This window comes from Cinclus cinclus, chromosome 2 (genome assembly GCF_963662255.1).
Source record: "Cinclus cinclus chromosome 2, bCinCin1.1, whole genome shotgun sequence".
Lineage (NCBI taxonomy): Eukaryota > Metazoa > Chordata > Aves > Passeriformes > Cinclidae > Cinclus > Cinclus cinclus.
Genome location: NC_085047.1, coordinates 29,515,014 through 29,529,062, shown reverse-complemented (window position 1 = coordinate 29,529,062; position 14,049 = coordinate 29,515,014). Strand labels below are relative to the sequence as shown.

General features: G+C 37.0%; 1 protein-coding gene across 3 annotated transcripts in view; it reads left to right on the top strand.

The window, feature by feature from the left end:
- MAN1A2 (mannosidase alpha class 1A member 2) overlaps window positions 1-14,049 on the top strand; it is a 134,446-nt gene that overhangs the window by 48,688 nt on the left and 71,709 nt on the right. For all 3 annotated transcript variants that reach the window (XM_062515529.1, XM_062515528.1, XM_062515530.1), the window contains exons 4-5: window positions 11,114-11,232; window positions 13,595-13,675. In XM_062515529.1, the coding sequence (XP_062371513.1) occupies window positions 11,114-11,232; window positions 13,595-13,675 (200 nt within the window). The remainder of the gene's footprint in view (window positions 1-11,113; window positions 11,233-13,594; window positions 13,676-14,049) is intronic.

Here is a 14,049-nt window from a genome sequence, read left to right as displayed (position 1 = left end):
CTCTGAATCCATGTAGAGGATAAATGAGAACAAAAAGGGAATATGAGGTATATATGTAAACAAAAATGTTCATGACTATATGTTATCTTAATAAAAAAAACCCCAACACCTCTGGTTAACAGTAGTTCTTATCTTTTAACTGTATATGCACAAGTAATTACTCATTGTTGCCTTTTCCTGTGGCAAATGGAAGGGGAAAGAAAATCCATTCATGCTAACTGGGAAAGATAGGTAATTTCACAATGCAAATTTCAGCCTAATCTCTGTATTTCAGGTTCAAGTCAATTTTAGAATAAATGGAAATAGCCTTAAGACAGGCCTATGCATCTGTGTCCTCTGCAAACTCAGTAATGAATGACTACAGTGAGATAATGTTGAATATTATAGGTACATTGAATGTGTATTTTTTTGACCAGTAACACAAGTTTTGGAAAGAGAAAATTTTGAGAAAGAGCATAACTCTTGAGTTACTGGTTTTATTTGAAACTAGAACAGTGTTCTAATATCACGAGAAAAGTTCCTTCAGGTCAGATAACAGATCAAACATGATTGTTACTCAGCCTTCAAAAATTTCTCACAGCAGGTACCTAGTAGAGAAGAGCATGTAAGAGCATGAAAAGCTCATAGTGAGCTTGTCTCAGAGTACTCCACAGCCTTACAGAAGTTTGTGCAGTGTTAGTGCTTTTGTGGTCAGAGGCAGCAAGTTTTATTTAATCACTTCTAATTTATTTTTCCTTGATTTTGTCTAAACTGCTTTGGAGTCTGGGCGACCTAACAGGCAACATAACCCATTATGAGTGGTTCCATAGTTTCGTTTGATGTAATGTAGAAAACCTTTTAGTTTTGAAGTCTGCTTGCTGTCCTGAATTACAAGTTTTGGTGTTGGTGGAAAAAAAAATCCTTTGCTTATCTCTTGTTTGCCATTCATGAGTTTTTAAAAATGCATATGCCCTCAGTAATGCTGCTGTTCTGCATGGAGGGTCTTAGCCTGTAAACTAATTTCTTTTACTTACATTCTTCCCTACCTGATATGTTGTTATCCTCTTTCTTTATATATTTTCAAGGTGGTGGTTTTGGATTATTTTTTGGTCTTTGAGAAGAAGACTAAAACTTCGTTCCATTTTCTATTTTGTTTGCTGTTCCTTTCCTAATAATTGTATTCTCTGTCTTTTAGGCTCCTTGTTGAGTCTACAAACACAGTACAGGATAGCTTTTCTGCAGTAGCATTCCTTTTAGAAATCCTCATACACTGTATTCACTGATATATTTTATAAATCTAATGTTATTAATATTTTCAGTTATTTCGTATTTAAGCTTTTGCCCAAGCTATCATCTCAGTAGGATCCCACTGGTGATTTTACCTCACACTGACAGCTGTTTGACCTTATCCCATTTCCTATCTTTTAAGCCATTATTCATCTGCATGAGAACAATTTCCTTTAACAATGTGGCAGGTCAGTTTTCTTTAAAGTTTTTGTTAAGGGTTGGTCTCACATCCCTTCTGTGTATGTTCTCTGGCCATGTGCAAGTTCACTTCTGAAAAAGACCCCTCTACAAAATTTCTGATTTTTTTTTTTAATCTGATTTAAATCTGTGTTCTGATTGATGCTGCCAGTTGGGAAATAGTGATTTGTTAACACTGTTTTGCTTCACTGCAGTGTGTGCCATGCTTACTCAGAATATTGTTGTTCTCTGAAACTTGCAAATTTGTGCAGACAGGATACAATCTGTGTGTGTTCCCTCTTAAGTGTTTTACAGCACTGGTGCTGTAGATAAAAACAACTGCTTAGCTAAGAATGCTTTTTGAATGTCACTGATATTTCATCAAACTGTCACAAGTGTGCCTATGCATATCAGGAAAATTCACCATGAGCAGTTGTTGTCTTGTTCTTTTTAATAATACAATATTTGTACTAAGTTCTTCTCACAGTTTGTATTAGTTTGTGTACAACACATTTAGGGCAGTTGTATTCAGTGACTTTTTAAAGTGCCTGAAGCAATTATGTTAAATCCTATTCAGAAGATTAAAAATTCCGCTTTAACGAGAAAATCCCACAAAAGTAACAAAAGATGCAGAAATGCAAAGTGGAATTAGATGAACACCTCATTTCTGTAACCTGCCTTGTAGGATAGTGAGGTAAACATCTGCGTGAAAAGGTAATGAAAAAATTGAGTTGTACTAGAGTTCAGGGCTGAGGCTCAGACTGAGAATTTTGATTCTTTCCAGTAGCATTCTCTTCCTGTTGTTGTATAAACCAGATGGCTTGCTCCGAGGAGGAAAAAAGAATAATTGTTTCCTGTTGAAAATTTTTAGACAACATTTATTTTGATGTGTGAATTATTTAGGTGGGAATGCTATCTGTGAATTTAAACTTATTTCCTATCTGTTGGAATTGAGAGGTATAGCAGAGGGTATAATAAGGAAATGAAGTTAAGGCTATGCAGTCTTGTTTTGGACTGTGTTAAGATATGAACAGGCATGATAGCTGAGTAAGAATTAGCATTCTGAGCTCTAAATCTGCTGAGGACAGCTCCATGGGCATGTGCACAGTGAAGGAGTCAGGTGTGGGTACACTTTGCTGTCATCTGAAGCCAGCAGATGTACGAGGCAGCTGGAATTCAGGAACAGTTCAACCATGTGAGTAGAGCACTGTGGTTGTGCCTAATACACTGATACTGTTCACTCAAGTTTTGCACCCTTCTGGTGAAGTTCTATAGCTATCCCACTGAAAATCTGCTCCTCTTACGCTGTCCCAAAGAAAATTTAGAATGTGGTTTGGACCAAAATGTGCAGAAGTGGCCCAAATATAAAGATAGAAAAGGCTGTGTGCCATGATGGCTCTTAGGTGGGTGGGGCTTTTTTTGTATGCTTTTCCTACTGTCTAGCTGACAAAGTAATTTAGCTTACAGTTATCTGTGAGAGATTCTGTCTTGTCTTGGAAGATCTGTACTTAGCTTGCTTCACACATCAGGTCACACAACTGTACTCAAGTCCAGATAACATCTTGTTCTCTTATTTACTCTGAAATACTAGTCTTGCTTTGCTTGCTTCTGTGTGGAACTGATGGCTGCCAGTGTTTAGGTTCTTCTTACTTCCAGGCCATCATTCTCAGATACTTTTTCCCTTCAGTCTTCCACTTCCTGTATTCTCAAAATGGACTTAGTTCAGATCTGTATTTTTTGCTTAGTTTTGATTGACTGCTTCGTGTGTGCAGCAGATTTACCATCATCATTCACTTTTCACACGTTATTCTTGCCTTCTTTCTGATATGCTTCCATGGCCTCCTTGTTACTCAATGCCATGTTCTCTCCCTCCTTCCTTTCCTGCTCCAAGATCCATGCTAACCTTTCTCTCCTGACATTGTGGCTTTTCAGTTATCACCAGATCTTAACCTTTCACTAACTCAGATCATAGTTCCAGTACTAATCTTTATTATGGTCTGCACACAGTCCTGTACAGTAATTTAGTTTCATCTTTGTGCTTAAAAATAAAAGAACAAAAAATATGGAGGAAATTGGAAAGAAATGTAGAAAATTGAAATAATCTGAGGATATTCAGGCTTTGTACTAAGGGGACTGCATTCAGCTCTTGCTTGCATGAATTTTGAATTCATTTGAAGGACCATATAAGATTTAGTTAGGGAGCAAAGTAAAGTAATCAAGTGAAGAGCAGTCAGGAGGAAGGTTTATTGCAGTATAGATTCTCAGACAAAGTTTTAAAATTCAAGTCTTAAGAGCATAGGTATTCAAGCAGCAGTTTGTTGATGATTAACAAATACCAGCAGGTCCAGTTTTTAATAGGTTCAAAGTCTAACATACAATTCAGTGTTCTACTCCTATTACTTCCTCAGTTATGAAATTAAGGAAAGCATTACAATTGATCATTTAATGTTATTTATATGCTAAAGTACTCTATTGTCTGGTATAAAACATTAAGACCTTTTCATCTTGTCTATTATCAGCAATTTAACAGAACTAAGCAATCAACACGCTTAGTTTTTTGTTCTGCTTTTTAAATTAGTCTGAAATGTTAAAGACAATTGGTTTCTTCATGGATACTTACGGGCTTATTCATTGCATTTTATGACTGAGCTGAAATCATACACTGCAGTTTTGTATGCAATGTATAGTTTCATTGACTAATTTTGAAGCACTTGTTTTCTTAGTGAAATTAAACTCTCTTGTTCAAAAGTTTAATTAATTTTCTTAAACGTTATCTTGTTCCTTGTGAGTCATTAAGATATTTTGCAAGTGGTATGCTTCAGCAGTGGCAGCTTTATTGCCAGACCCTCATTAGAGATACCGAAAACTGTTGATAATTGTTTGCTTTTAATTTTCATGTTGCATATTTTCATACCATGTCTCTAATTGTCTGCCACATCAAGAAATCCTGTTGCTACAGTCTGAAAACTTGGATTACTTAAATCTTTTGGAGTAGAAATTGGTATATTTTCTAATATATAGTGCAGTCTTGCCCAGGTTATATTTTTCAGCGATTATCAATCTGGGCAGACAAGAATATCAATAGCAAGAATATTTGTTTTCTTTAAGATTGTAATAACTCTGTATTTAATGTCAGGCTGAGTTTATCAAGGAAGCATTTTCACTCAGTTGCTAGGAATTAAAACAACTGCCTGTGGGAAAAATAAATAAATTTCTAGCTTCAGAGTGTGAGAGAGTATATATTCCTCCTTGGGGAGGCTTTGCATCTCCTCTTTTGTTTCTGGAATCACTGTGGTGGAAAAGGGAGGATCTGCTCTATGCTTGTGTACACCCCAGTGGTTGGGTTGCTCTGTCAGTAGTGCTGAGCTAGTCTGAAGCTGAGGTTGCCTCAGTGGAAATTTATCTTAGAAATTACAGTAAATTGTCCCTAGAGGCTTTGGTCCTGTTACATTCCTTTTGCAAGCTAATCCTGCCTCCATCCCCGAGCACCTAACACCAGTAATCAAGCATAGTCTGCACCAGTAGGAGTAGGTTCAGCTTCTACTAAGTGATGTCTGTCCAGGGCCTGGCAAAAAACAAATTGGATGTGAGACAGGCTGAGACCAATACTATTTCTGGCACTATTTCCGTTTGTATTTTATGATTCTGTCAATCAGTATTATCATCCCACTGGCCATGGGAAACGGTTTTGAGAGTGAAAACTATTTTCTTGCATCTAGATCTCTAGTCTTTGCACGTAACTAACTGGATTACAGCTATTTATTGCTTAGAAAGATGAGTCTGCTTTCTAGAGTATAAAATAAATTATTTTGATTGCAGGGATGTTGTAACACAGAGATACTTGCTCTTTGTGTGATGTAGAGACAGTTGCCTTCAGTAATGGCCCAAATACTTTTACTGTACCCAATTATTGTTCTTCCTCAATCTTGCTAATTCCCTTAGCTTTCTTCAAAAGGTAGTTGATGATGATGTCTGCCAGCTGTCCTCGCAAAGGAGAGTGAGTATTTATTGGATTCCTGTGTGATTTTGTCACTGGTTTAGGAAATATAAAGACTCCACCTTGATTGTAAATGGACTGATGAGCGTCCTGCTTTTGGACATGTCATCTGCTGTCTTTTCTGAGGAAAAATAAAATGCTTCCTTCTCAGTCACTGCTTGAGACAGAAGAGTAGGAATGGTTACATGCACCTGTTAGGCCTATCTATATGACTTACTTGGAAGCATAGTGGCCTCAGTAAGTTTTCCACTTAGGCTGGTTTACTTGACTTCGTAGCATCAGTGTACATTTTGGTAATGACAGATCCATTTGATCTGTCAAATCTGAAGGATTTCCTTCAGGTTTGTTACTCCTCTAGCAAGTCTCTGGGTAAATGCCAAGTGTGTTGTAAGACATTCACTTGAGGCACAGAGGTATTGGAGCACAGGTGGAGGGAGAAAGGGTAAGAAGGAAATTCTCTCTCCAACCTTTTGCCTTCCCCTGGCTTATTCACTGCGGGGGTGCCAGGGAAAGAGAAAGCCTTGATGCTGTGCAAGCACTGCTCAGCAATAGACAAAATTCTGGTGTCTTTCCAACACTGGTTTAGTCACACATCCAAATACCACAGCACCATGCAAGCTGCTGTGAAGAAAATTAACTCACTGCCATCCAGACTCAGTATCCCTGCCTAACCCTCCACTTGGGCCAATGAAAGCCCTTATGGAAGAGTTTTTCAGGAGAGGTAATGAGATGTGTGTGTGTGTACATATTGAAATAAGGAGGATGTATGGGTGAGATGTTAAATAATAAGAATTTCTGTGAAGCACCTATTTGATGATAACCTTTCAGCTTAGTGCATGACTTCAGTTTGCTGGTGCAGAGTTTTAATTTGTTGTTGTGTTCCTTATTTATCTTGTCTGTGTCTCATATCTTGAGTCTTTTCTGTTCATAATTGATCTATGCATAGTTTATCTATTCACATATTTTCTCTAGTACTTCACCAATTATAGTCTCTTCTGCTTCCACATAATAAATACACTAAACAACTCTGAGCTAGTATCAGGCATTGTAAATCTCTACACTTTTTCTTATGGTATAATGAAAATGGGCTATTTATTTTCTTCATATTCCTTTTGTCATGGAGCACTTGACAATGATGTGTTTCCCTTGTACTTTGGTAGTCTCTTGTGAGACTTTCAAATGGTACTAATAAGCCAGTTCTTCATTTAGTGCTTTGGCATACTGAAAGGATTCTAGATAAGAAGACCATTCTTCTTTTAGAGGCCCTGATATTTACACTTAGTCATATGATTTGCTAGAAATTTCAAACTGTAAATTTATGTGGTATCAAGTGAAAGAATTATTTGGCTTATATCAGGAAACTGTAGTCTACCTAACTACAAATCTGAGTTACCATTTTGCAGTCCTTTGAAATAATACTCTTGCTTAATGAGTGTGTGCTTGATTTTCTTAATAGTTCAGCTATTTCACTGTTAAATTCTTTCCATTAGCTCATGATGGATGTTCTGTTTTATTTAGAAGAATGAGCATTGCATTCATTAGGCAAACTTCATTAAATTTGGAGCTCAATCAACTAGAAATATAATTATATGGAGAGGAAACTTCCTAATCTGACGTTTGTTAAACTGAGCCTTTTTGGAATTGGTTATTATCTTATGCAACATGTCTGGCTGAGCCTTTGTATTGAATGGGGGCAGACCCTGGGAGGAGTGCCTTCAGCTAGCAGAAGTGTTATTTTCTATTACAGTTTAATTGTTTTATAGCCCTTTTTTTCACTATGAGACATCTGCTCCCTCTGTATGTGGAGCAGTAATAGACTGCTTGAGGTGGTAGCAAGAAGTGTATACTGTAAACTGTTATCTCATTATTTAGGGTTACTTTGTGGCACTTCAAATGATACCTTCTGCAGTTTAATTCCAGGAAAGTTATCTCCTTGTCCTTTAAGGCAAAATTTATGGCTCTTGGCATGACTGTGAAAGGGAGGAAAAGAACATTCTCTATTATGAATGGAAAATTGTTTCACTTTGTGACTTTAGATGAATGGTTTCTATCAGCATCAGTAGGGGGAAGTACCACTGCCATTTCTGCTTTACCTATAGCAGTACACATGATCCTAATGCCAGGTAGAGATTGGAACACTTGCTGTTTCTTCCTTCTTTAGTTCTCAGTCGATGCCTTGCTGGAAGTGCAGTACATTTTAAGATGAACACAGCTATTACAAACAATGTCACTGTTTGTTTTGGTCAAGCTGTCGATACAGAAAAATTCAGTGGAAGAACAAATTAAGAATGACATCCTTTCTACATAGTCCTTGAAGAAAGAAGCTGGGAGCAATTAATTCATTTTACTCTCTGACCAACCATAATGTAGCCCACAAATGGTTCTAAGTTGTACTTATCTTGCAGTATGGAACAGCCAAGGTGTTCATGTGTATTGCACTCAGTATTGCATTGTGTTCTTGTAGGCACAAGACTTCTGAGTGTGAATTCTGCATTTTGGACTTTTCTACCTCAGTACCCATGAGGAGGCCATTAGCTTGCTTCCTGCTGCCCGATTGACACTAAAGGAAGAAGACTGGGCAAACAATCTGTTGCAAAATTTTGACTTGTCATCTCTTGACCTTTTGGAAATGTGTTAAGCTAAAAGGATTTGAAAATGCAAAGATTGTTCCTCCAAGTCATTCTCAAGGAAGAAGTACTCATGCGTAGAAAAAAGAAAATTATCTCAAATTTGGTTGAAATAGCCTGCTTATATGAAAAAAGCTGAACTAATAATTTATTATAGGTTGGGATGTGTATGCTATGCTTAGGCGATTGGGATAAAAAATAGCTGGGCTCTCACATGGAGTCTAGAAACTATAACCATAGTGATCTGTGCCTCAGGAACAGGTGTCCATTGCTGCTGAGAGTAGAAGGGGCTTTTCTCAGTAATGTTTGGTTGGATATTCATGGTTCTAGAAAAGATAAAAGGTGAAAGAAAGGAGTGTAAAGGCAGCCAGAGGGAGGGCTTGAACAAATCATTAGGGTATGGCCCAGAAAAAAATCTCAGAATGTGAACCTGTGCCTTTAATTGACTCTTAGGGACAAAAACTGCTGAACAAGCTGCATTTGTTTCTGTGGCTGCAAACAGCCAAAGGAGCTGGTGTGAAACGCGTTGTAGGCAATCCCTTTTGGGGGCCACTGGTTCAGGTGGGGTCTCTGTATATAGAGTTGAGGGCTTGCTTTTAACACAGCAATAGCAAATTTCTTGTCTATTTGGTGCAGTCATATTGTTCAATCATTATGGGGTGCACTGGGGAAACTATGAACCCTTTTGATCAGCTCTGGAGAGAGCTCTGTTCTGTTCTCTCTGAATTCATCTATTGGTTTGTGAGATGGCAGAAGTTATGTGCTTTTTTTGTTTCCATTGCCCTTCTGTGATGGTTCTGTGCAGAGAGACCTCAATGCAAAAGGTAGTTTTAAGTTTATGGTTTTGAAGATACTTTCTTGCTGTCTGGCAGGTAGATATTCTTGCCTCCAGCATGCTTCTCTCCCACGTTGTGGACACTGGATTGCAGTTCTGAGATCTAGAAAACTGAGGAAGATTGTACTGGGGTGTCTGAAGTTCTTTGGAGTAGGTGTGGAGAGCTAGAGGGGAGGACAATGACACACCAGTCCATTTCCGTGCAATGTATTCTCTGCATCCCATGCCAGCTGAAGAGTACAAGAGCTTACTGATGTGATTAGCACTGTGTTAAAGTTGGAAAGGTTTTACTTTTTGAAACTATTGCAAGAGGAACTTCCAGGATTTTCCAAGACTTAAGTATCCCTATTCATTCAAACACTTGGTGTTTTTGAAAATTTTATCACTGTGGTTTAAATAAAGGAACAGAAATCACTTTGAGCATGTTGTGGAAGCAGTATAACGCATTCCAACTTCATGTTAAAAATACTTTGTCTGCTGGTACTGAAGGTAGTCCTTGTGTCATGGTCTTACTTGCACATTTTTGAAATGATAAATTAGATAATTGTCACATTATGCTTTTGAGAAGGTGCTAAGGTAAGTGCAGTGCTGTGACTCTGCTCAAAGCAGCCTCCACGTTAGCACAAGCAGGGGAATTTGTCATTTGGCTGAAGGCATTAAACCTTACAGTACTTAAGCACCACAGCGAATTAATTTCCTGAGAGTTACAGGTATAGCTGGTGGACAATTTGTCACAGGATTTGTCTTTGATTAATCTTGCAAAAGGTAGTGTGTCCCAATCTGTATTTGAGTTTTCCTAACACCACCAACTTTAGGCTTTCCAATTCTAATTGAAATTAATTAAAACCGATGCATGGGTATTCTTTAAAAATTAGTTGGTGGTTAGCTTGTCATGGATACTGTTGTGTTTAATTTTTATTATCTGTGGAAAGAAGTCCCTGAAAATGGAACTAAGTTTACATGTCAGTCATTTAGGTGTGTGAAAGAAACACAGTGGGAGTAATGGCTTCATGCAGTTACTGTTATGTTTGTGGGGAAAAATACAGCACTAGCCATGTGAAAGTCAGAAATGGATGAATGCAAACTACCAAGCAGGAACACTGTGATGTAGAGATTCCCTTTATGGGTGAAAAACGCATTAAAAGAACCCTAAAATTGACTTGTTAGGAAACTTAGTGTCATTAAATTGCTAATCAGAGTTATTGCTCTGGTTTATAGATTGACTGCAGGTATAAACAGTGAAATTTGGCTATTTTGTTGGTGCACGTGAAATTTTATACACTCCATGAAAACAGAGAACCCATGTTAATTTTTTATTTCCTCTGGAAACCGAGATCTGTGCCTACTGAGGACAGCAGTTTGTGTTGGGATAGCCTAGGGAAGCCAGGGCTATCATGGGCCATGGCTCACCACCTTGTCTTCCCTTGCACAGACCGATGAATCACTCATCAATCAGCTCTAAATTGCTGCTGTTTCAAGTGAATAGCATTTTAGCTTAAAGCACCATTGATTTTTATTTGGCTTTCAGTGCTGCACTTGAAGTGGTGACAGTTGAGAAATCCATTAGCAGCTCATAGCCTGGGTCCCTGCAGATGCTAAGGGGAGCATCTTGGGACTGAGGCTTTGGCAGTCCAGAGCTTCCCTGCTCATCAGTCCGTGCTTTTCAATCATTAGGTGGCATCCATAATTGCAAAACTTTGAATATTTCAGAAGTAAATGTTGGGAAATGCAAGGCATTGCTGCAAGTACTGATTGCTTTATCTTACATATGACTTTTTTTTTCCCCCTAATGCTTCTGTCCTAGAATTTCTAGAAGCTTTGTGAAGCTGAATGTCTTTCTGTCCTTCAGGGTTTTTTGTGGGACTTTTGTTTTTTTGGTTTTTTGGGTTTTTTTTGGTTTCTTTTTTTGTGTAAAAGTACAGTTGCTCAAGTTCAAGTTAGGAAAACAGATGAGAAGGGCTCTTCTTTCTACCTTTAGTATTCTTTTTTCCCCAGAAGCCAAAATGTACCAGAGGATTGATACTTTGAAAGAGAAGTGGGAATCCTCTTTTGTACCTGATAATTCCTTGCTCATTTTGATTATTTTTTGTGCTGACATCTTTGTAATAATTTTGCTTTGCTACTGCTTGGGTTATTTTCTCGTGTTTGTGATGCTTAAGAAAAGTAGTGAAATAGTCACTTGTAATAGAAACCATTCTTTTTTGCATGTAGGAAACTCACAAATGGGTGCTACCATAGTAGATGCATTGGATACTCTTTATATCATGGGCCTTCACGATGAATTCAGAGAAGGACAAGAATGGATTGACAAAAATCTTGATTTCAGTGTGGTGAGTAGAGCCTGCCCTAATATTTCTCTAGTCCTTTTTGCAGTGCTCATCTTGGGGGGAGACAGAATAGGTCTTTCAGGTGAAACTTAATCAAACTTAAAGATCAAAGTGTCAGATGTAAACTTTAGTGACATTTTCTGTGTATCTAATTTTGTTTTAGAAAAAAAAAAGTATAGCCCAACCCTTAAGATATATCCATATATTGTATTTTCAGAGTGCAAATTATAATTGGCTAATGGAAGTAAGGGGAAGTGTTTTGTGAGAAACAATCAGGCCTCAGAAATGAATACAAAGTTGAGGTTTTGCTAGCTGATAGTCATTGCAAATAACTGATCTATGAAAGACAATTTTCCCCCAAACTACAGTGTTTAAATTACTTAAGAATACAATTTCTTTTCTTCTTCCATTTCTGAAGAGTTTTAACATAAAATATATCACTTGAATTCTTGAGTCTTCCTAGAGACTCTTAATGTATCACAAGAATTTCCCAGTTGGTCATACAGCATCTGACAGCTTAAGAGTTTGGAAGCATTAAATGGAAGAAATGGCTCTATTTTAGTCTTATTGATTAGTGTTCTTAGTACTAATTTTGGGACTGTCACAGACTCTGTGATGGAATTTGTATTTCAGTCCTTGGATTTGCCCTATGGTTCCAAAAATAATTTTTCATTCAGTAAATGCACATAATGAAATATAGTTGTATATTCTGAATTCTGCAAATGCTTACTGTTGTTTCTATATTTTAACCTACTTTTCAAAATTTGTTTGTTTGGGCTTTTTCCTTTTGATTTATACCTTGACTGTCTGGCAAACATCAAAGAAATTTTACTCTGCTTTTTCATTTAGTGCCAGATAATTATTCAGTCTAAAACTGAGGATCCTAAGTATATCATAGACAGTGCAGACATAATGATACCATTATGAGGGTGAACTAAATTGCTTCCATAACTTTTGTCTGATCTAAGGCAATTTCAATATAAATTTGCAATATTAATCTAGGATTAGGATAGAAGACATTTACATGACCCTCTGGGGCTCAATTACATCTTCCTATGTATCAAAAACCATTTCTGAAGGCTGATGAGTTGTCTTGTGAATACACCAGACTTGAATAATTTCCTTATATGGCTTGGAGTTTATAAATAAATACATGAATGTGATCCTCTTGGATTCTTCTACTGGGAAATGGAAATCATTGGTTTCACTTTACACTGTCCCACTGCATGTGTGATTCATGACTTTAATAGGTATTAAGTGGAATCATCTGCATTGGTGTTATTTTTCTTGTATCACCTCTATGTGAAAAGAGAAAGCCTTTTACTAAAAACATTTGGGAATATTTAAAACTTCCAACTTCTAATGAGTGCTGTTTGAAGAAATCTTTATTCAAGAAATCTTTCTGAAATATATAATATGTGCAAAATGCATTTAGTTTTGATCCAAACACTGCAGGTGCCATAGAAATGGCACGAAAGGAAAGATGTACCTGTAAATGTCATTTCAGCTTTGTGCAGATTGGTGAGTCAGCTTGTTCAGTGCACATTGTAGTGACTTTTCTGGATAAAAGGAAGAGTCTTGCCTATCTCAAAATCTCTTAATAAAACTGCATTCTGTGTCTAATAGGTTGAAGAGAAGTTTATGGGTGTGACAGATGGAGTATATGTGGAAAATTAAGTGAATGGGGCACAGAGGGAGTCAGTTGTTAAAACTGTCTGGCTCCTCTTAATTTTTTTGGATTAAATGAGTCAAAAGATACTGTTGAATTTAACCTAAGGATAATAATGTGGAAGAAGGCAATAAAATAGTTTATTCTCTTGAGTTTCTCAGTGGTCCTGCAGTAGTACTTGTCATAATATAAGGGCTATTCCGAGACAAAAATTATGTTAAAGTAGAGCTCTGAATTTGATCTTTGTAATTCAGGTTAAAAATATGTATTATGGTCATTCTCTATTTGTTTTTTCTCTATATTTATATATTATCTATTTACTTACTCTTTTAAACCTAGATGGTTTGGTGTTCTGTTGAAGCATAAGAGAAGATGCTGAATTATAGAAATGTGCAGTCCTTGCCTTCTTTCCCACCAGCCCCAAATTACTGTAATTGCACTTTGTGGTGATAAAATGGTTAGAGGACAGGAGAAAACTAATTTGATTTTAATGAAATCGGCTGAAGCTCTAACTGGAATTGTCATTTTGTGTCACAAGGATGTGCACTAGAATTTCAGTTTAGAGCTAGAGACTACAACAGTACCAACCCTTGCATGTGGATTGCCTTAGGATATGTACTTTCTTCTTGACAATTTTTTTTCTTCCTTGATTAAGGAGTTGGTTCATTATTTATTACTGTTTTCTTTCTGTTCTAGAATTCTGAAGTGTCTGTTTTTGAGGTCAATATTCGCTTCATTGGTGGTCTTCTAGCAGCATACTACCTTTCAGGACAAGAGGTAAGGAAATTGGAAGGTGTCTGAAATTCAGTGTATTCTAGCAAATGTGGCATTTGGAGACTTTTCTAGAATCTTGATTTCTCAGTCGCTTGCAAACTAATTTCACAGTAGTCAGTTGTCCAAAATGACCAAATTCTTAGAGTATGGAATCTTTAAAGTTTGTTTCTGAGTAGATGTCGTGCCATTTAGGAGTTGGTTACAGTTTTGAAAAGCTTTTTTTATCAAGATGTTTTCAGAAGATATCCACTCAAATAAGCATCAGCTTGAAATGTCAAGTGAAATGTCAACCTTCTCATGCCAACAATAACTTGCTTTGATATTCTGTAACTCCATGAAGGTAGAAATAATAGCTTTGTCATCTGTCCTGAAAGTCT